We start from the raw sequence: 24,245 nt of genomic DNA, 5'->3' as shown, positions 1-24,245 counted from the left end.
CTTTAAGGTTTTACTTTGAGGGAGATGGTGGTTCTTACTGATACAGAACTGTGTCTAGGAAGTAGGTGTTACTAATTGCTTTCTGAGAAAACGAAATCACTTCTTGATCTATAGGGAAGTTAAAAAAATGAGCAAACATGAACAGGCTACCACTGGCTGAAATTATTCAGAATTCAAATTGGAAGCTACAGAATAAAGTCTGCCAAAACATGTATTTGGTTCACAGCAATTAAAAAAACTAATATTTTACTGAATTCAAGAGACATAGAGAATATTTTGTGTAGCCAGTAAACTAACCAAGGACCCATACTCAAGTTATGTTGTCCTTTTTTGTTTTAGCCATAGGAACTTTTCATAACAAAATGAAAATGGATGATATGAACATAAAATAAGATCAGGACTCAAAAACTAACCTCAGTAAAAAATAACACTAATAATATATTCAACTCTGGATCTGAGAACAGAATAACTAGTATAATCTCTTTTGCGGTTTTACTATACCCACCCAGAACACTGCTGAGTTATCCCACTGGACACTATGATAATTTAGAACCATTCATATAATTGATTAAATCTTGCAGTATACAATTTACCAGTAGGGTGCTAATTTCCACAATTTCATAAGTTGGTTGTTCTAATAGAAACAGTTTTAGAATGGGTCTTTAATTTTTCACTCCAGCCTACAAATAAGCACATACCTAAGGCATATTATATCTAAAGTATAGATTTGACTGTTTTATGTGGAGTTCTAAGTCCTGGAAGTAGGAAAACATTCAGATGAAGGAATAAGAAAGAAAAGAATTTCCTTTCTCCTTTCTGGGCAAAGGTCAACAGTAGGGACAATTTTCCCATGATCCTTGCTGTTCTCCCAGCTCTTGGCACCTGGGGGAGGTTGGGACAGGGTGTGTGATGGCGGTGGTGGCAGTAAATGAGCTTTGCTTCACTTCGTGATTTCATCGGAAGGAACTCCATAGCCTAAGATTCCCGGTCTTTCTCACTATCCCTGCATTATTCCATCCTAGAGGTTTCACAGAAGGAATTAGCATGTGTGGCTCAGCAGCTCCTTTTGAGTCCTCACTTTAGGATCTGCATTGGTACCTAAGTTTGTTCTCTGAAGTGAGGTAAAAGGAGATTATCCTTACAGGGAGAGTCCTGAATTGTCTAGCTTCACCAGTGACCAGAAGGGGTAAGCACATTCAGTACAGGATGAAGTATTAGTGAGACCTCCTGCTCACATATCTAAGCACTTACTCCAAACTGCTTTGTCAATAACAAAGGTGACATCCTCCCATCTGCCTGGTTTCCACATCTTTCTCTAAAACTGGTTTCCCACTTCAGGCATAGAGAAAAGAAGTATCACCAATTATCCCCCCAAACCTACAGACATATCCTTGTACCCTGCCCCTCACCAGGGCATCCTACCCTTTCAACAATATCTCATCTCAGACAGCCTTTTCCCACTTTCCTTGTTAAAACCACTATTTGTTCAGAGCACATAAGCTGGGCATTAATCACAATAATAACTCAATATTTGTGTAGCATGTTACAGTTTGCAAAAGTTTCAGATCCATTTATTACATTATTGGCAACAGCCCTATGAGGTAAATAGGGAAGAAATTCCACCATTTTGAAAATGAAGAATGAGATCCAGGAACGAAAAGCTAGAAAGTGGCAGAGTTAGGTTTGGCATCACTACTTCTGACTCCAAATCTGTGTTCTTTTATTTTGCCCCACAAATATATGAATGGTAGGACATTGCTTTGAGATAATTGCACCTTTGAAGGAGGATGCTTAGAATGGTGGTTCCTAGAGGCTGGGGAAAGGGGAGAATGGGAGTTGTTGAATGGGCACAGAGTTTCAGTTCTGTAGGATGAAAAAGTTCTGGAGATTGCTTGTACAACAATGTGAGTATTCTTAACACTACTGAACTACACACTTAAAAACAGGTTAAGATGGTAAGCTCTATGTTATGTGGATTTTACCACAACTTAAAATTTTTTTAAATGGATGGTACTTACTAACTTAAAAGATTTTCTTCTTAGTGGTACACAAGAAGAGTGTGTATAGCCCCAAGTAGTGAAAACTAAAACTCAGGTAGTGTGAACATATGTGTTGTGTGGCAGGTGGGAGTGGATAGATGTAGACAGTTTGGAACCAAAAGACTGGATAGAGATGGGCCCAAATTCCTACAGTGCCTCTTGCTTGGGTTAACCACTTCCACATAAAAATAGAACAGAATGACAACAACATTCTTTTTCTTATCACACGTCTTTTTTCTCTGTCACCTTTAATTCACAGATTATCTAAATTGTTGCTATTCTCAGTGCAGGCAATGGATCAATGGCATCTGGGACTTGTTAGAAATGCAGACTCCAATCCCACCCCACATCTGCTGAATGAATATCTGAACAAATCCCAGGTGATGTGCACACACCCATCACTGCATACTTGTCCAGAAGCTCCCAGTTCTCTCACATCTGCCTAGAAGTCATATGGGTATGTGTGTGGTGGGGACACATACACAGTGTCAACAAAAGAAACGGAGGCATCAGCAATAAAGCAAAATCAGCTCTTATTACAGCTTTGATTCAAAGGGGATATAATAGAAGAAGGAAGTGGTATTACAGGAGATCTGAATTTCAAATGCATCTCTGTTGGCTGTGAATCTCTTGACAAATCACTTCACTAAAACTCTGCCGCTTCATCTCAAAAATAGAGATAATAATCTCTGCAAGGCCTACATCATGGAGCTGAGATGAAGGCTCAATTTGAGAAAAGGATATAAAACACTCTGAAAAGTAAGAAACACTCTCACTAGAGGTATAACAAATATTAAATAATGTTTTGGGTGTACATAAGTATGCATATAAGAATTTCTCAAACCAATGTGAATATATTTCATTAAAATCATGTTCATAGATGCTACACACACACACACACAGACACACATATATGTATATATACAGCCTTAAGTACAGGCTACCAAACAGATTAATTACGTTTCTTAAGTACAATATCTTATGTCAGTTGTCATAATAACAGGGAACTGGTGCCCTGATCCTTTGTGAAACAAAGCAGGTAGAGATCAATCTGTCCATGTTTACTAAACCCTGGCACAAGAAACATGTGATGACATTTAGAACCCAGAAACCACCTTTTATCCCCAGTATCCTAAGGAGAGAAGAACCTCTCTTTATGCTCTGCCACTCGCCCAAGTAACAAGAAGAGAAACATAAATCCTAGCTATGGTGGAGAGAAGCACATCATTTATGGATTGAGAGCACAGCCATTGGAGTCAGGGAGACCCAGAAACAAATCCTAATTCCTCTTTGGCTGTGTGACCTTGGCCAAGTTACTCCCTAGCTGCTCCTATTTCACCTCTGTAAAATGAGGGTTATACAGTACCTACCTCTCGGGGCTACTCTGAGAATTAAATGACATGCTGTGTCATTAGGTGGTTAGTGCATTACCAATATAGAATAAACACACATTAAATGTTAGCTATCATCATCATCATCTTCTTGAAAGGATGTAGTTTACCCCTGAACCCTTTCTTTTCAAAGGATAGAGCCAGTGGAGAGGAGCACACTGAGAGAAATTCCTCACACGAGAAAACCCTCCTGGCAAAGGTGAATGAGGATGCTGAGGAAACCAGTCAGCACAGGCAGAATAAAGTTCAATATTAAATCCTGTGAACTTGCATCTTGCCAAGGCATACAGACTTAATACAAGGGCTTACAACACTGTCAGGAGAGGGTTATAGGTAAGGACAGTCTTTTTCACATTCAAAAGGGATCAGATAATTAAAGCCAGGCAATACCTTCCCTGTCTTCTTGAATTGTTTCCACTCTTCCACTGTGGTGAGGTAGTTCACAGCTGCATACTCAATGACTGACAGGAACACAAAGAGGGAGCTGACCCACAGGTACACGTCCACGGCCTTGATGTAGGACACTTGGGGCATGGAGGCACTCATGCCAGAGATGACGGTGGACATGGTCAGCACTGTGGTGATTCCTGCCATTGGAGAACAGTGACAAGCTCAGTGACATAATCACTCTGTTCTAGGATCTGGTGCTGGATTACACCAGGGTATGTTTTTCTGGAACACTTTCAGATGATCAAAGCTGGGAGTGGGGGAGGAATCCCTGCATGTTAACCTAGTACACATCTTGAGCCCAAGCAAGAAGCTCTCCTTGGATTTGTCTATCTCTTTGCCTTGCCCTCACCCCAACTGTTCATAATGTTTCCTTCCCCCCATCTAAAGACTTCACAGACTCAAACATATTTCTAAGGACTCATTCACTCATTTGCCTTCAGTTGGGCCTCTTTAAACCATCCCAGGAAGGTTCAAATGTGTTCAATTTTAAAATTCCTTCTGGAAAAGAAATTCTAAAACCATTCCCACCACTACCCTTTCCTGTCATTTTGCAATTCACTGTTAAGAAATTGTCTTTGAGTCAATCTTTAATCTTTCATTCACCAGAGTGATCTTGTCATTTTCCATATTTTTCTCTCATATAGAATACTTATGAGCCATTAGTATTGCTATCACTTTGTCCCTTGTTACTGAAACTACAGTTCAATTGAGATTTAGGATGGAAGCGTGATCCTGGAGGCTCAGTTCAGCGTAAATACTTGCTATTTGACTGTGAAATGCCATTTACATTCCCCACCCCTCCCCCTCCCTTTCCTTCCCTTCCTTGTCGGCCAGTCTCTCCCCTTCCCTCTTCTTTTCTTCCTTTCCCTTCTTTATCCTCTGGCATAAGCATCAGAGGTAATGAGATCAAGATTCTGGGGCACAATGGAGAAAGAAGTGACTCGAGATTTCCTTAACAAAATGCTGGCCTCGGGGTGGGCTAGTCTGTGTCTGCACTAATTTCTCAGAGGGACGCAGCGAGAGTGCTGCCTGGAGAAAAAGTACAGTATTGTAAATATTTGAAATGTACACTAGCTGGCACAGTTTTATTTCCTAACTTCCCACCAGGGAGGCACAAATGGAGTCCTTAATGATTTTTATAAGTTGTGAGGACATTTTAATGTCAACAGACAGAGGCCCGAACAGCAGGAAGAGCACCATGATTTACTCCTAAATGTACAGACACAGCATGTGGACAGCTTTCATCACACACTTCCACCCTTCTACAATAATTCTTCAAGGTTCTCATCTGAGGGAGCCCATATCAAAGACAATGACAGATCTACAGAGCTATTCAATTTCAAATTAAGTTTTCCATTTGTATGATCAAGACCAAGGACTTGGCATTTTGGCAGTCACCATGGGAGGGCCCTGGAGTCTTACCTTGACACTGATTCAAACTCCAGGATAAGAAACCTAAATGCTATTCTAGCTCTTACCATTAAATACAGGCCACTGTCTCACTGAGTCCCAGATCTCCCCAACAACGGTAGTATGGACCATCTGCATATCAGTGGATGCTGTTTGCATTCCTTGCTACATAAATGTGGATATGTGATTTTTTTTTTATTCCCATTACAAGTGTATGTGTAGCTGAAGGCAAGATTTTTTAAAAAAATGTTTTTATTTATTTTTAAGAGAGAGAGAGCACAAGCAGGGGAGGGGCAGAGAGGGGGGAGGGGCAAGATTATTAAATAAAGCTTGCTTGCCTTTATTGAATGTTTACCCACCAAAAACCTAGGTAAGTAAATATTATTAGCCACACATTGCAGAAAAGAAATATGAGCTGAGAGGGGCTAAGTAACCAGCCTGAGTTTGAAAAGCTCCTGAGTCAGGAGCAGGGCTAGAAATTTTCTGAGTGTGGAACCCATGCTTTTTATATGCAAACCTGCTGCTTCTCATTCCAGAGGGATCTCTTTTTGTTTCTAACATTATAAACCAATCTCTATACATGAAGCATCTCTGAGAGGAAGACACTATAAAGCTAAGAGTAGAATTATGTCAGGAGGCATACTTTGTGCTTTTCAAAAAGCTAAAAGTCCTATTCCTTTCAGGACTTCACTGGTAAAACTGAATGAATCCTGCACTAATATTCATATTTAGTAGTTTACCTTATTCGTTAAAAAAAATTTAATGTCTTTTTTTACTGGTTTTCTACAATATAGAAGATAGAACTTGAGCTTTTTTCAATGAACAGTAACATGGGGCTTAATGGGCAAAATAAAGGTTTAGAACCCATACATGAGTTTCCTACATGCCCAGATAGATCTTATTGGGCATTTTAAATAGATGACTAATGAAAGGCCACTAAATCGATGGCCAGTAAAAGGAAACTGCATTATCTATTTTTTGCCAGAGAGCAATAAACTATCATTTTCCTTAAAAGGATACTTAGTACAGCTAATTTACTATAGCTTTATTTATTTTTAAACAGGCATTTTAGATTTTCCTTGTTTAAAATGAGCAATAAAAAAATAGTGAGTAGGGAGGAGAGATTGTTTGAGTCTGCAAGTAAAGGATGAGAAAACTGATATACAAATTCCTAAAGCAATAGAACTTGAGTCAGGAGGGTTACATCTACTGATTAAAACACTTATGTCTTGAGCCACTCCTTAGAAATGCATTAATCTTGACAAAGTGTATTCCTTCCAAACCCTTTAAAGTTAACATCCCAATAAAGGCACTTTAAATATATGAAGTGACCATTTAGTCAAAGAAAGGTTCTGTTTAGATTAGGATTAGAAAATTATCTTCTCACCTACCAATATTGCTCTGCATGGTCAGGAAAGTGTTAGGAGACAATATTTGGCCTGGCCCATGGGACTGAACTCCCCTGAGCCAGTTATGCCATATTATGCATTATGCCAGTTATGCAGTTATGCCATATTAACTCTTAAGGACACATATAGGGTCCTAAGAACCTTTTGGTCTAGTGAGAGATACTGATCTTTGTGTTTCATTGGCCATTTTTCTTCACATGTGATGGAGAGGTTCATTGACTAGTGTGATGGCAATAGGGCACGTAGGTGTCACTTATAGAACTATTGAGTCAGTTGTGTATTCAGTAGTTGTGCTGTGGACAGGTCTTTTGAAGGCATAGGTATCTACATTTATGTTTAAGTGAATAAAAACATTTTCCCTGTAGGCCTAAGCAGAAAGAAAATATCAAGTGATCTGAGAGAAAAGAAGCTAGGTTGGATAGCCTAACACCACGAGTCTACGGCTAGAAACTAACAACCATTGCCGCACAAAGGTGGTGTCAGAGTCCAGTGCCTAGAAGTTCTGGTAACCTCTATGATGGTTAAATGAATTACTCCTAATTATTTACTTTTTTCAGGCATGTGTCATATCCTCTGTTAGAAGACATTTTTCTTTATAAGTGTCTACATCCCTGAAAACTTCAGTTGTCTTTCTCTGCCATGTCTGTTCCTGGTAAATGACTCTATTACTTAATATGCAGTATGAATGGCATACCAAGAGGAGCCAAATGAGAAAGATGGAGGCAAGGGAAGAGGAGGGAGATAGAAGGAAGAGATGAAAGTACAGTACTACTCATCCTTCCATGAGGGTTAAAACATCCTTGAACAACTTTATAATAGTCTCATTCCCTCTCCACACCAAATCATATGGAAAGATAGATTAGTATTCTTAACCCATCCCACATTCCAAATTATGGTAGCTATTATCTCTTATGAAAATCGCCTAATCACAATTGATACTTCTATGCCGTTCAGCCTCTATTGTTTTTCATTTGAAACATGACAAATGTGAAAGGATCCTAACAAGCAAATGATTCATCCTTACTTAGCAAATGAATCCAAATGTGGAAAGGTCTTAGCCAACAATGAATCCTTAATGTTTTCAGTTAGTAACTAAAATACGGTTATTAGAAACATGGTGGGTTAAACATTGGCAATTTAACAACTGTGTATTGAGAACAAAATATGTGCAGGATACTGTACTAGTCACTACAGGAACAGAAAAGATGGTAATAACGATTCTCGTCCTTAAGGAATTCGCATTCTAATACAGGAGACAGGATAAGCTACCAAGGCACCCCATAGCTATTACAAGATAGAGGAAGTAAGGTAGAAGAGATACCTTAGGGGAGATACAAAGTGCCATGTGGCTCAAATATTGGAGAGACCATGTCTGTCTGCCTGGTGCCATCAGTAGAAGTTTGTGGCCATTGAGAAATGGCAAGACTTTGACAGAGGAAGATAGGTAGAGTAAGAACAAGAATAAAGGTATAGAAGTACTATAGATAAGATAAGCAGTTAGTCATGAGCGACTGTTGAGAACACTGAATATTCAAACTGGTTGAAGCTTAGACAACCACTTGGGGCAGGAGTATGGTTAAAGATGCAGCAGATAAAAAATACAGGACACTCAGTAATACCTGAATTTCAAATAAGCAACAAATAATGTGTTAGTATAAGTACATCCCATACAATGTTCAGGATATACTTATACTAACACAGTATTTGGTGCTTATCTAAAACTCAAATTCAACCAAGTGTCTTGTATTTCATCTGGCAACCCTCAAGAGGCACCTTGAATTCCAAGCTGAGAATATTTACTTCAGTGGCATTTGAGATGAGAGTGTTGTGATCACAGCTGAGTTTAGAAATATTACTCTGGTAGTAGGGTTGGATTGTGGCAAGAAGAATAGAAGTGAAATAAGCAAGTACAAGGCCTATACAAGCCCCTGCTACAGCTTTGTGCAAATCAGCAAATGGTGCCCTTTTTCCGGAGGATATCATCCCATACCATGTCCCATAGAGCTTGGGCTGGATTTCTGCTCCTTACTCCCATCTGGATCAGATGTCACAGCCTTGCAAAATGGCCCTGGGCAGGTAGGGATCTGTTAGGGCAATCCAGGAAAAATTAACAAGGGTCCCACCACTGGTCAAGGCAGGAGGAATGGAAGAGAAAGGATAAGCATATCTGAGGACTTTTTATAGAGAAGGCAAACTCTGAAGATTTAGGCACCTTATAGCCACAGTTCTCAAAGTGTGGTCAGTGGCTCCTTTGGGCTCTCCAAGACATTTTCAGAGGGTCTGCATAGTGAAGATGAATTTCACAATACTAAGACATTGTTTACCTTTTCCCTATGTTGATATTTGCAATGGTGGGAAGCACTGCTGGGAAAAGTTACTGTTGCCTTATCATGAATTCAGGCAGCAACACCCACCTGGTCTAGCAACTGACAATCACTGTATTCTTTAACTGTCAGTATCACAGTAAAAAGAAATCAGTAAAATGTTTTAATTTTATTAAATTACAGCCTTTGTGTATATACCTTTTTAATATTCTGGTTGAAGAAATGAGCAGTATATTATCAGGCACTTCTCGATACCAAACAGCAATGGCTGTCTTGAGGGAAAATGCTCAGACAGTTGAGTTATGAGCTGAACAGGAGACACTTTTAAAAATGGGACATCACTGTCACTTAAAAGAACAACTCACAGAGAAACTCTGGTTGTTCAGATTTGGGTATCTTCAGGCATTTTGTCAAAACTGAGTAAAGTAAGCCTATCGCTTGAAGTAAAGCAATTAATGATGTTTGTTGCTAAATGATAAAATTTGAGATTTCAAGTCAAAACTAGAATGATGTTAAACTTGTATGTATCACTTTGAGCTTGAGAGTTTTTCCGTTACTCAAAAACTTTTTTTTTTTTTTTTAATTTTTTTTTTCTCAACGTTCATCCATTTTGGGGACAGAGAGAGACAGAGCATGAACAGGGGAGGGGCAGAGAGAGAGGGAGACAAAGAATGGGAAACAGGCTCCAGGCTCCGAGCCATCAGCCCAGAGCCTGACGCGGGGCTCGAACTCCCGGACCGCGAGATCGTGACCTGGCTGAAGTCGGACGCTTAACCGACTGCGCCACCCAGGCGCCCCACTCAAAAACTTTTTTTTTTAAATTTTTTTTTTTTTTTCCAACGTTTATTTATTTTTGGGACAGAGAGAGACAGAGCATGAACGGGGGAGGGGCAGAGAGAGAGGGAGACACAGAATCAGAAACAGGCTCCAGGCTCTGAGCCATCAGCCCAGAGCCTGACGCGGGGCTCGAACTCCCGGACCGCGAGATCGTGACCTGGCTGAAGTCGGACGCTTAACCGACTGCGCCACCCAGGCGCCCCGAAAAACTTTTTGATGAGATTAATAAATGTGAGTTTTTGAATTTATGTAATTAATTACATGAACATTGAGAAGATCTGTATAACTCAGTGCACCAGTATTTTTCAAATGGTTGATGCACGGGTGAAAAGATCTAGGCAAAATGCAAGCTAGATCAATGAATTTTAATCTAATAGAGTACAAAAAAATTCACTGATAGAATATCAGATTCCACATTGTAATTAACCTTTAAGAAACTGTCACTTTCTGAGTTTTGGTGCAATGTCAAGAAAGACTATGCACAACACTATTGAAATATGGCTCTTTTCTCTACCCACATATCTGAATGAGGCAGATTTCTTCCTATATTTCAACTAAAACCTATTACAACAGATTGAATGAGGAAGCAGAGATGGGAATCCAGCTGCCCTCCAGAAGGCCAGATATTAAAGGTTTGCAAAAATGTACAACAATACCACTCTTCTCACTAATATTTTTTGTTTTAGAAAAAAGTTATTTTATGGGGCACCTGGGTGGCTCAGTCGGTTAAGCATCCAACTCTTGGTTTCAGCTGAGGTCATGAGTTCACGGTTTCGTGAGTTTGAGCCCCTCGTTGGGCTCTGTGCTGACAGTGCAGAGTATGCTTGGGATGCTCTCTCTCCCTCTCTCTCTGTCTCTCCCTGACTCATAATGTCTCTGTCTCTCTTAAAATAAAGAAAGAAAGAAAACTTTAAAAAATGCCTTTAGAGAAGTTATTTTTCATAGAATATGCTAACTTTTAATGAGTTTATTATTGCTAATTTTAAATGGACTAATGCAGATTTTTAAAAATTCTGTTTCAATAGCCAACGTGGCTAAATAATGATAGATATAACCCACAAAACAAAAGCTCTCTAGGGTTCCTAATAATTTTTAAGATGTAAATGGGTCCTAAAACCTAAGAATGACTGCCCAAGACTAAGGAAATTAAGGGTCCAATAGTGAAAGACTCAACACATTCGAGGCCCCTAGAAGAACAAGAAAAGTCAAGAGAATAAGTGGGATTTGGGCAGGGGTGGCAGAGTTGGGAAGAGTAGTTTGTTGGGTTTTGAACATGTGGAGTACCTGTAGTATCTGGAAATGAAGTCCAGGCGGGCAGCTGGGAGTAGTATCTAGAACTTGAGAGAAAGATTTGTGATAAAGACAGGGTTGGGATTTGCTTTCATAGAGACAGTAGTCAGAAGCAAAGGCTTGTTCCGTTTGATGAGAGAATCAAAAGTGAGCAAAACCTTGGAAGGTAATTACCCAGATTACCTACTCAGGGAGTAGAAGGAAGACAAAGTAGGAGTACAAATGAAAGAAAAGTCTAAAAAAAGGAGAAAACCTAGACTAGTACAGAGTACCAAAAACAAACTTATTGTTTGTTTAGTCTCATCAAACACTATGGGCCAGGCACAGCCTAGGCAGTTGACATAAATGCTCCCATTTATTTCATACAGTGACCTTGGAAGGCTGTATTAATCATCTCATTTTGCAGATGAGGAAGATGAGGCTGGGCTCTTGACCACTACACCTGATTCTGAATTTGGAGAGGATGCTTAATAGTGTCAAATACTTCAGAGCTTCAGATGATGGAGGGGGAACAACCGAGAAAAGGCAAGAGTAAGATAGAAACATAGAAGGACCTTCTGGAGAATCAGGTAGCCCAGTAGTATTTGTGAACAGCCAGTAAAGCAGAGCCCAAAATACCTTTGAAAAAAACTTGAGGGTGTTAGGAAGCAAAAACCTGAGAAGATAGCAGTGGTATAGGAATACTACAGTTCCCCTTTATTAAGAGAAGAGGGGAAAGGGACACTTCTGATTTGTATGTTATTTTATACAAATCTGCATAGCAATTTTCCAACCCTGCAGGGACCCAATGTAGATGCAAGAAGCATAGAATTTCAGGGGTTACTTAAATGCATTTCAGTGTTTTCCATTCACCCCAACCCACCCTGGAACCAGCTTTGATTACTTGTCATTTTCAAAGCGTAAGAGCTGAGTAGTTGGCTTCAGGAATCTGAAAATCATGTTTATAAACCTTTAGAGACTGAATGTCTTTCTCATTCTGTCTTGAGGGCTGGTAATGTGCCTTTAGCCTCCTGTTCAATTCTACCCTGTCCCACTGCTGCACTGAGGTCAGGGCATGACTGTTCTGATGTGAAGGAACAGCCACAATACTTTAATTACTTATTCAGATGGTATTTTTTCCCATGAAGATATTCAAGCCTCAAATGCTTGTAGATTGAAGCTTTTAATAGGGGAAAGAGGTGAACAAATTATTAATATTAATGACAATTTATGTCTTTTCAAACGGTCTTTTGAAGTATGCATATAATTTGCGAACATTAACTTAGAAATCACCCTTTCTGGAATGAATTGTGTGATAATTACAATGATTGTGAAGCACTTATAACAATCTTCTCTCTAGATAGAGCATTACAGGTGAAAACAAAATCAGCTGAAATGAAAGGAGCTCTGCCCTGAACCAGCCAAGAAGGCAAGTGGAATTGACTCTTGAGTTCTCATTAAGTAATGTGTTATCTAAGTGCTTAGCCAGGCATCCTGCACTTAGTAAGAACATAGTAACTGCTAAGTGGGTCTGAAATGGTTCCCATAAATCAGTATGTGTGGCAGTGGCATATAACATGCTAGGTGGAGTAGATAATCACACCTGTGTGGTGACTTCATGAAGCTGGCAATGTCTCTCCACTTGAAATCGCTTGCCAACTAAAGTACCACAATAACTGAAATTTCACTGCAGTTGATTCTGATTTTGGTGTTTAGGTTAAGGCCTGATTTCTAATTGGCATTGCCCCCATCTCAAGAAGTAATTTATTAGGATACAAGTAGTATAGTGGATTGAAGGTTCTTTTTTCTATGATGCAAAGGTTTGTCATGGATAGCAGGGGCAAGGGATGGGGAGGTTTCCTGAAAGTGAGGAGATAGGTTTGTAAAGTGAGGCTGTTTATGCTTCATAATTTCATAATTTATCCTTATTAGTCAGCATTTGGTCAGCTGGTGCAGGCTTCATACCTAAAGTCTCAGTTTCCAAGGAAAGAGTCCAATTACAGTTTGCCACTGAGGCTGTTGAGATCAATGTTATAACCTGAGTGTAAGTCTCTAACTATCCCTACTAAACCATCACTCCTTTCTCTCTACTTATCATCCCTTTTTATTTACCTTCATTGAACTTTCTCTGATATTAGCATTTCACAAAGATTCAGAAAAACCTTACCCAGGGAAACTCTTGCAGGAACAGCTCTTCGGTCAATCCAAAATGAAACCCATGAAAGCATCACCATCAACATTGCTGGGAAATAGGTTTGTAACATGAAGAAGAAGATATGCCTCCTTAGCACAAAATTGATGAAAAGCCTATTGTACCAACCTATGAGAAAAAGCCAGAGTTTTCCTTAGAACAGGCTTCCACATGAAAACATCACACTTCATGAAATGACCTGCTTCTTTAAACTCTAAGCTCTTAGAGAACATGGAACAGAACACACTCACCCTTGTTTACCTAGCACAAGGACACGGTCTGGGCCTGGCATTCCATCAATGTCTGTTGAACTGAAGTCTGTAAGTGATCTGAAGTCTGTTTAATTATGTGATTCAAAGATTCCCCTTAAATTTCATAGCTGCTATTCAGGAATGAATGGTAATCATATTTTGTGAAATGGCCTTTAAAGACCTTTTTTCCAAAATATATTGTGTTCACATCATTTCTACAAGTGAGCCAGTCTTCAATACATGACTAATAACTGCATGCAATAGCCAATAAACCATTTATTAGCCATAACAAATGAAAGAGAACATCTTATGTGAAGGAAAAGGTTCACAGTAGCTACTGAGTCATTGGATTCCAAGTTGGAACCCAGACAGTGAGGCTTTCATAAAGGGAGTGGGTGAAAGGAATATCTGTAAACTGTATTATTTCAAAGTCTGGTGGGTACCATTAATTTATGTATGGTAAATCTACAAAAAAGTAACCAAATGATGATGTTTCTTTGCTTCTGACTGGAATTAAATAGATTCATGTTGCTAATATTGATTAATTCATGCTGATCAGAAGTAAGACTTGTGGTCACATCCATACAATTTTGTTCAGGTTTCCCTTTTCACATTGGCTGCAAGGAAGTTTAAAGCCAAAAAACAAGGGACTATTTCACTATTAGGTGAAAAATTATAAAACAAAGTCATAAGTATTGCAAAGTTAGAGAACCCTTCTTCTAGTCTCAGTATTAATTTCTTAGGAAACTCAAGATGGCAAACCTATTACACAGAACAGGTCAATATTTAGGCATTCAGCCTAAAACATATACCTAGCAAACCCACCTTGAATTGGCATACTATTCTCTTAGTATTCTCTTCTCAATTATGTGCTGATGACCCTTCTTGTCCCCACCTGTTCTGAGGTTCTCATCATCAGTTGATATATGTTTCAGGAATATCAAACAATTTCATTACCAAGGTTAACAATAGATACATTACATAGTGCATTCTAAAGTCAGAATATACATTATTTTTTAAGCTACTCATTTTGTCTTGTATTACCCATGCCATGCACAGCCCCGCTTGATTTTTGTGTGCAGTTGAGAGTTCTTATTATAGCTGCATAGTGGAATAGCAGTCTCTCTGATGTTACAGCTTCATACAATTATTTTGAGATTAAAAGAGATGAGTAAAAGCTGTGAAAGAACTTCATAAAGAAACAGGGTATGTGGTTTTAGCTATGACTTAAATTTTGGTAACATGTCCTTTCTTTATTGATAATTTTCTGAAGAATAAATTTGTTTTTGGCAACCAATCAGGAGAAATGCTACTAGGTTGTGTGGCTTTTCAGGGCAGGGGAGACTAGGGGTACTATTGTGGTTGAAGCTGCAGGCCAGAAAGAGCTCCCTCCACCACCAAGAAATGTGGTGCTGCCTTGGAAAGATGGTGGAACCCTCAGCCTGGGTAGTGTAATAAAGAGTCTGACTCCACTTCTTTTTTTTTTTTTTTTTTTTTCCACTTCTGATACTTGACTCCTCATAGCTCCCAAACCCCACTGGTCCTTCTCCTTCTGTCTCACACCTGGGCAAGCTAATAGGAAAGCTGGGTGCTCCCTATTTTGGCACCCATGGGGAATTCAAGTCATGCAAGGGAGTCATTCCCCCCCAGTCCCACCCTTTAACCACCATAAAACTCTAAGCCAGTTGCCCTTCTCTGATTTCTCAGGCCATTTTCAGACCTACTTGGGAGCTTACTCCACTCTCTCTGGAAAACCTCATTACATGCATAATAAATCTCTTTATAACCTTTTGCTTTGTGTGCGGCATCATCAGTTTTGACAGCTGAACCACATTCTGGGTGGAAGGTCTGTCAGCCTCCATCAGGTTGCCGCACAGGAGAAAGAAGGGGAGTTTATGAAAGAAGGAGAGGGCTGGAGAGTTGGCAGCAGGAAAATGCAAGAGAGGGGAAGTGATTGAGGCGTCAGTCAGGTTCAAGGAGTCAGGTTCAAGAAGAGTTTTACACCTGAGACTGTCACCTTCAATGGGTGGTTGATGCTAAAGGCTTCAATCTGTGTCAAAAGGATCAAGATGATGTTTATGAAAATAGTGATGATGAGAGCTACTAGCTAATATTTACTGGTTACTCACCATATGATAGACAGTATTCTCAGTTATTGATGGCAGACTTTATTCTAAATTATTTAAATACATTAAATCATGTATCCTCACAACCTTCTGAGGTAGAGAGTGTTACAAAAGATGAAGACATTGAGGCTTAGAGAGATAAGGCAACCTGTCCACATTTCTAATAAGCAGTTGAGCCAGGATTTGAACTCATGCAGCCTGTCTCCAAAACTTATACCTGTAGCCACGACATGATGCTGCAATAAAGAATAATTGTCAATGCATTCTTTAGGGGCAGGAGTCATTTTTTTTTCCTTCATAAATCTACAGTGCATGATTGTGAGGCGCACTGAAAGGCATGAGGGGGCAGAAGCCCTCAACTGCTTGTTACTATTGCCAGGGAGTGGTGAAGACGGAGCCAAGGGAAAAACTTGAGGACATGATGGTGCAGCTATCAAATAGAAACTAAAGTTACATAATTCTAACTCTACTTCTGGCTCTCCAAACCAGAGTTGCAAGTACAGATTTTACTGTATAGCTTATTTGGCAGTGCAGGTTACGGTGGTTGTTATAATGACAGGAACGAAGACAAAATAAACATAAAAAAATGATTTTTGATTAAGCTAATATGTTTAAACAGGATACTAATTGGAGAAAAACACTTGAGTTTAGCTCTCAGGAGACCACGTTTAATATTTCATGGATAATGTGAGACAGAAGTATCACATGCTTGTAAATTAAAATAAATTTCTAAATGCTGATCTTTCTGAAACCGAAGAATGGTTGAATAAACCCAGATATGATTAATAACTGGATTAATAGCCAATGGAATGGCGTATTGATGAAGTAAGAATTTGGAAATCAAATTTAACCTTTTATTTTTAAGAGGATAGTTGGGTGTATATTCATGGATACTTGGGCTTCAAAATCTGAAGAAATGTCATTGCTATGATTATATATGTAGCATACATTCTGTGCAGGGAACAATACTCTTAGATTTCTATGCTTCGTATATATGACATTTTTAAAATGCTTATTAATTTTTGAGAGACACAGCATGAGTGGGGGAGAGGCAGAGAGAGAGAAACACACACAGAATCTGAAGCAGGCTCCAGGCTCTGAGCTGTCAACACAGGGCCCGACACAGGGCTGGAATCCATGAACGATGAGATCATGACCTGAGCCAAGGTTGATGCTCAACCTACTGAGCCACCCAGGCACCCCTCTGACATTTTAATTGCTTCAAACATTGCAAAGACCTATTTACAATTTATCATATGCCAAAGTTATTTCATCATAACAACAGCAAAATGAAAACAGTTATAAATTACACTTTGACATGCATCATTGTTTACCGCATGCATTCCTTTGTTTAAATATTAATTAAATTTAGGACTATGAACATTAAAATCCTGATAAAAACATACTTATACAGTTGGCCATTGAACAGTGTAGGGGTTTGGGGTACGAGCCCTGGTGCAGTGGAAAGTCTGCATATAACGTTCTAGTCCCCCAAACCTAACTACTAACAGCCTAAAGCTGCCTGGAAGCCTCACTATAATGGAACAGTGGATTAAGACATATTTTGCATGTTATTTGTATTATACACTGTATTCTTACAATAAATTAAGGTAGGGAAAAGAAAATGTTAAAAAATCATAAGGGAGAGAAAATGCATGTGTATTACCTTAGTGTATGTATTGAAAAATTCACATGTAAGTGGACTGTGCGGTTCAAAATCGTGTTGTTCAAGGGTTGAGTATTTACTTATGCAGAGTAAGACAGGAAGACAGAGAAAAGAAAAAGAAGGAGAAGAAACTATATAAAAACAATAATATGGTTTATCTTTATGAGGTTGGATTACAAAGGCTTTTTCTTTAAATTTCTCTGAATTTTTTTTCAAGTTATCTGCCATTTATTCACTTGTTCAACAATTACCTATGGAGCATTTAGTATGTGCCAGGGATATACCAATGGTCGAAACAAATAATATGTATTATTTATATAATCAGAAAAGTCCATAAGCGTTATTACAGTTAATAGCATTATCTGCTGAATCCTGAGCAATGTAGACAAATAATGAAGTGAAATAGAGCATTTCTCCTGGATCTAAATAGCTAAAATAGCTAAATAGCTGTTGGTTCTAGAAAGTCCCTCAGCTTCTCTGTGATGTAAATTTTGATTTCTCTCTTATGATTCAGGCTTTTATTTTTTTTAATGCTTATTTATTTATTGTTGAGAAACAGAGCAAGCTAGCACATGAGCGGGGGAGGGGCAGAGAGAGAGGTAGACAAAGAATCTGAACAGGCTCCATGCTGTGAGCACAGAGCCCCACATGGGGCTTGAACTCATGAACTGTGAGATCATATCTGAGCCAAAGTCTGAGGCTTAACCAACTGAGCCACCCAGGCCCAATGATTCTGGCTTTTAGATAACAACTTGATAACTCCTCTCCGGAGTCTAAGGGCAAGAGTAGAGCACCCTCTAGGGAGAAAAGTCAGTAGGTAAAAGGATTCCAGGCACTCAGGGCAGCATACATTTTCCAGCCTATGCATGGCTTAAAAAATCTAAAATGGCATTTTATATGGATTCTTCCTGAAATGACCTAGAATGCTAATAACCAGGGAAGAGGGAGCTACTTTTAACTTTAATCAACAGGAAGCAAGTATAATTTATTTATTTTTTGTTTATTTTTTTAAATGGGACCACATATAATTTAAAAAGTGCCTTGGAGACATGTTACCAAATGAAAAATATATCTGTCATAGTAAAGAGTATACAATATAGGCCCAATATTTAATAGGTTTTCTCTTCTGAGCAATGATGCCCTTTACTGACTGATTCCTTCAACGATACTTATTGTGTATATGTGCTGCCGAAGTGAGCACAGTGATATTTATTGAGTATCTATCATGTACTATGCCCATTCCAGATGCTGGGGAAGAAATGGTGAACAAGGCAGACAGATTTCTTGCACTCTTTCTAGTCAGGCACTCTGGCGATAAAGCAGTCACATAGAGATATATTTCAGGAAGTGTTAAGTGCTATGAAGACAAATAACAGATAGGGAATGGTGAGGAAGGAGGCCTCGTTTAGACGGGATGGTTGAGGAAGCACTCTCTGAGGAGGTGATACTTGAACAACACCTGAATGACAGGAAGGAGCCGGTCATGAGAAAGCTGGGGGGAAAGCATTGTAGGCAGAGGGAGGAAAAGGCCAAAACAGAAGCCCTGCAGATAGAATGAGACAGGTGTGTTTGAGGACAGGCAGGAAGGCCAGTGTGGGGGGTGTGGGATGTGGTGGAGGGGGGCGGGTGTAGTGGGTGAGGTCAGAGGTAGCTCGTGTAGGCCTTGGAGGTCATTTGAGAAGCTTGAATTTTGTCATAAGTGTGACAGAAAAACCCTGGAGGGTTTTAAGCAGGAAGGAATTGTGGTCTTTACGTTTTCGAAGAGCACTCTCTCTACTGTATTAAGAGTAGACTGCAGAGGCCAGGGGTAGAAGCAAGGCATTTGTCTAGAGGTGGCTGCATGAGGACGAGAGTGGTCATGGACTGGAGGTGGAGGAGACTGCCTGTGAAGGAGGGAGGATGCTGAGACCACACGGGACAGTTGTGTGAATTCAGGTCTCTTCACATGTTTCGCAACGGTAGGTGTCAGTAAGTGCTGATGAACTGTCCCCATAAAACAGCGCACCTGTGCTGCTGTAGAAAGCGAATCCGCTGGATGCACTGAACTCCTCAACAAAGAACTGAGATAGGGAAATATGTTCATCAGTATTTAAGGACTTGTTCCCATGTTTCCAGTACAGCATTAAATCCTCTTCGGTGTAGGCATCTGAAACAAGAGAATAGTTTCCCATCACTGGCTCTTGTGAGTTCCACAAGGTATTCCACCATGTTTTACACAGTTCTATATCTCCAGTGCCTGGTCCAATGACATGTATATATTGGGTACTGAAAAATGTGTTTGCCGATAGACTGATAATACCCATACCTACCAAAGGAAAAGTAATCTCCAAAACTTAGACCCTAATTACTGGCATAGTGTCGAGGCTTTTCTGGTGCCAACGTGAGGACTGAAAACTCTCCAAATAGCTGCTCCCATACCTGCGTGCACTGAGTGATGTCATAGCACTGCGTGTCCCCCATCACAGGTCCCACCCTAGGTCTTCTGGCCCCATTAGTTTTGCGGCTCTCTTGCATGAAATTACAAAATGAGCTGTGCTCAGTAAAGAATTTTCTCCTGAAATCAACTAGCATTACAGAGAGTTTCTGATGGATTTGGGGAGGAACAACCACTGAAATTCCCAGCATTTTTGCCACATTGTGAAAAACTGCCGTCAGTTTTAAGATGTATCAAAAACAGCTGATGGATCAAAGTGATTGACAAGGAGTTGGCTTGGATGCTCTCTGACAGGGCTTTGATCAGCGAGTGTATGTCTAGAGCTGCATTTTTCTAGGGTACTAGGTTGTACCCAACCAAGTACATTTAATGGAAGATTGTGATTTACATGGGAACATGAATTCCAGAGCTTTCCTAATTTGGGAAGTGTGTCAGTCTATATAGTTAATAGCATATAGAATATTCCTTTTTAGGGAGGTTGTTCCTTTACAACCCTGTGGAAACTGCAGAATATGTAATTATGAAAACATTCTTTCCCTGGATGTTCTCTTTTGGCAGGCAATCTGCCATCATCCTTAGTTTTTTAAAAAAATGTAACTATTTTGAACAAATATATTTAACTTATATTGAGATTTTTAATGCTTGTTAAGAACACGCTTATTTACACGTAAGTAGGTGATGGTGTGTTCAGATCATGAGTGCCTGCTCCATCAGTAAGTAGGACTTACAGCTTTCCAGTTCAAGGGAACAGTTTTGAGTGTCAAGAGGAAACCTGCTGAAATCCATAAAGCACATGGCTGAAACAGTTATCCTGGAAGAGGAAAGAGAAAACAAAAACTGCAGGTCATTTAACCATATGGCTGAATGAACATGCAATATTGAAGCTTCCTGTTTGCTTGTCTTGTGTGCCTTTCAAGAATAATGCAACACAGGGGTGTCTTGGGTGGCTCAGTCGGTTGAGCATCTGACTTCGGCTCAGGTCATGATCTCATGGTTCATGAGTTGGAGCCCCACATTGGGCACTCCACTGTCAGCACAGAGCCTGCTTCGGATCCTCTGTCCTGCCCTCTCTCTCTCTCTCTCTCTCTCTCTGTCTCCCCCGTTCATGTTCTCTCTCAAAATTAAATAAACATTAAAAAAAAAAAAGAAGAATGCAAAACAGGCATTACTATCCTCTAGCAAAATAATGTAGAAGGAAGCAAACTCAGGAAGGTGGGTGATTTGCTAAAGACACAGAGTTAATGAGTGAATTCCTGCTCTAACAATTGCTTCTAATCTCACACTTTCCTAGTCAGCTCCCTCTATATTTTTTGGCTGTGATGTCTTTCAGAAAAACATACTTCGGAGGGAGGAGACTTTTTTGTTTGTTTGTTTGTTTGTTTTTTAATTAAAAAAAAAATTTTTTTTTCAACGTTTTTTATTTATTTTGGGACAGAGAGAGACAGAGCATGAACAGGGGAGGGGCAGAGAGAGAGGGAGACACAGAATCAGAAACAGGCTCCAGGCTCTGAGCCATCAGCCCAGAGCCTGACGCGGGGCTCGAACTCCCGGACCGCGAGATCGTGACCTGGCTGAAGTCGGACGCTTAACCGACTGCGCCACCCAGGCGCCCCTGTTTGTTTGTTTTTTTAATGTTTATTTATTTTTGAGAGAGAGAGAGAGAATGAGTGAGCCAGAGAGAGAGAAAGAGAGAGCATGAACGGGATAGGGGCAGAGAGAGAGAAGACAGAATCCTAAGTAGGCTCCAGGCTCTGAGCTGTCAGCACAGAACCTGACGCGGGGCTAGAAGTCATGAACCATGAGGTCATGACCTGAGCCAAAGTCAGGTGCTTAACTGACTGAGCCACCCAGGCACCCCCAGAGGGAGAAGATTTTTAAATGGATTTAAATATCTTCTGGTTTTTGGAAGATCTAAACTTAGTTTCTAGTCATAAAGGGCTGGGATAGTGGTAATAAAAGCCTATGGGTAAAGGTTTCTCTCACAAAGCAAGTTTGCCTGAGAAAATTCTCTTTCCAGGAGCGAGGAGAAAGCCTGGAGCATTTTTAGTTATAGATTTATGGGCACAATGCATAATTCAGGTGCCATTAAACCTTGCATACTGATGAATATTGTTTTTTCAAATTTTATATCCTCCTAGGTTTTCTGGCTTTAGGCAGATGCTGCTATACTATGATCCTGCCTCAAAGTAGAAACTCTGATACCCACAACAGCAGATCAGAGGTTTATAAAAGGCCCCTGAGCAAGTCTGTAAAAAAACACAAAGTCAACAGCTGCTTCTACCCATGGTGCCCCAAGTTAATCAGGAACGATTTTATCTTCCATGGGTTGAATTCTGTTGTCAACAGTCATGCAGCAAAATGCCAAGCCAGGGAGGTTTCTGGATGACTTTGTGTCACAAAACATACTCATTTTACCATATTCCTGGCGCAGTTGACTTTTGAACAATACAGGGTTTGGGAGGCCAACCTCTGTGTAGTTGAAAATCCTGTGTAACTTTTGACTCCCCCAAAACTTAACTGCCAAAAGCCTACTGTTGACAGGAAGCCTTACCAACAACATAGTTAACGCATATTTTGTATATGTATTTTATACCGTATTCTTACAGTAAAGTTAGCTAGGAAAAAGAAAATGTTACTAAGAAAATCATAAGAGAAAATACATTCACAGTACTGTACTATATTTATTGAAAAAAATCCACATGGGGTGCCTGGGTGGCGCAGTCGGTTAAGCGTCCGACTTCAGCCAGGTCACGATCTCGCGGTCCGGGAGTTCGAGCCCCGCGTCAGGCTCTGGGCTGATGGCTCAGAGCCTGGAGCCTGTTTCCGATTCTGTGTCTCCCTCTCTCTCTGCCCCTCCCCTGTTCATGCTCTGTCTCTCTCTGTCCCAAAAATAAATAAACGTTGAAAAAAAAATTAAAAAAAAAAAAAGAAAAAATCCACATATAAGTAGATGTGTGCAGTTCAAATCTGTGTTGTTCAAGTGCACTTTAAAGCTGGAAGGGACCACTGAAGTCTTTGAGTCTACCTCCTTCACAGTATACACATGGATAAATTGGCAACCAAAGTGCTTAGGTGAGTCGTGGTAAAGAAAATATTATTCATGACACTTGGTGTTTTTTAAAAAAAATTTAGTGTTTATTTTTGAGAGAGAAAGAGAGATGGAGTGCAAGTGGGGGAGGGACATAGAGAGAGGGAGACACAGAATCTGAAGCAGGCTCCAGGCTCTGAGCAGTCAGCACAGAGCCTGATGCGGGGCTCGAACCCATGGACTGCAAGATCATGACCTGAGATGAAGTCGGACACTCAACAACCGACTGAGCCACCCAGGCACCCTCATGACACTTGTTAAAGAACAGTAAGGAAGATTTTATTTAGGGGGACTACTATACTTTGGTTTATATAGGGAGAGAGTGGGCTCAGGTCCAAATATAACAAGGCAAAGTGGGAATTTATAGCCAAGGAGTAGGGTGGGGGGCAGTGGATGGGAAATTACTCAGAGGAAACATCAGGGGTGAGGGGTGGGTGATTCTGGCTAAAAGGACCTAACAGGATCCTTGCTGAAGGCAGACCAGGGTGATCAGACATCACTTGTGGGTGGTGCAAGATGAGGACTCTTATCAGATTTGAAGGGAGGCAGATATTATGGATGGAGGATTCTGGCTAAATGGACGTAGCAGAGATAAACATGGAAGCTCAAAAGTCAGAGTCTAGGTGAGAAGTAAGTTCAGAGGAGCCTTAGCAGAGTTTGGTCAAAGAGAGAATCTCTGTCAGTAGATAGTGTCAGAACCAAGCCTGGAACCAGGTAACCTGTCTCTGGGCTTTGACTGGCTCTGCTATCAACTGGAATAGCTGTGTGGACAACAATTTTGAGTCCTCCTTTGTTTGGGGATTCCCCAAGACCATCCTCAGGTTCCATGATTCACTAGAAGGACTCACAGGACTCATCAAAGCTGTTCCACTGACAGTTATGGTTTATTGTAATGAAAGGACATAGATTAAAATCAGCAATGGAAAGGCACAGAGGGCAGGGTTCAGGAGAGACCAAGAGCAAGTTTCCATCTGTCCTGTTCGAGTGGAGCTATGTGGGCAGTGCTACTGTCCTAACAGTGAGTGTGACAACACACATGGAGGACTTCCAACCAGGGGAGCTACCTGAGTCTTGGGGTCCAAGGTATTAACTGAGAGTTGGTCACACAGGTCTGGCTGACCTCGGTCTCCAGCCCCTCCAGGGGTCAAGCTGCTACTGGGTAGCTCAAAGCCTCCTCCATAGATCACATTGTTAGCATAGACTTCCTGGTGCGGCCCAAGGCTTCAGGGGAAACAAAGATCTTCTTAACAGGCAAGATATTTCAAGGGCTTAGAGGTCATCTCCCAGGAACCGGAAATCATTCTTTGGAATATGTAGGGTACAGACAATCTACTAAACTAATTCTTTCATCAAAATTAAT

General features: G+C 40.3%; 1 protein-coding gene across 2 annotated transcripts in view; it reads right to left on the bottom strand.

Annotated features, from left to right (window-relative positions):
* Positions 1-24,245, bottom strand: part of GABRR3 (gamma-aminobutyric acid type A receptor subunit rho3) — a 49,813-nt gene that overhangs the window by 1,950 nt on the left and 23,618 nt on the right. For both annotated transcript variants that reach the window (XM_047875706.1, XM_047875705.1), the window contains 4 exons: positions 20,526-20,608; positions 19,369-19,509; positions 13,297-13,449; positions 3,821-4,017 (listed from right to left, as the gene is read on the bottom strand). In XM_047875706.1, coding sequence (XP_047731662.1) covers positions 3,821-4,017; positions 13,297-13,449; positions 19,369-19,509; positions 20,526-20,608 — 574 coding nt within the window. The remainder of the gene's footprint in view (positions 1-3,820; positions 4,018-13,296; positions 13,450-19,368; positions 19,510-20,525; positions 20,609-24,245) is intronic.

This window comes from Prionailurus viverrinus, chromosome C2 (assembly GCF_022837055.1).
Source record: "Prionailurus viverrinus isolate Anna chromosome C2, UM_Priviv_1.0, whole genome shotgun sequence".
Taxonomy (NCBI): Eukaryota; Metazoa; Chordata; class Mammalia; order Carnivora; family Felidae; genus Prionailurus; species Prionailurus viverrinus.
The sequence above is the reverse complement of the archived record's forward strand: the minus strand, read 5'-3'. Positions and strand labels throughout refer to the sequence as shown.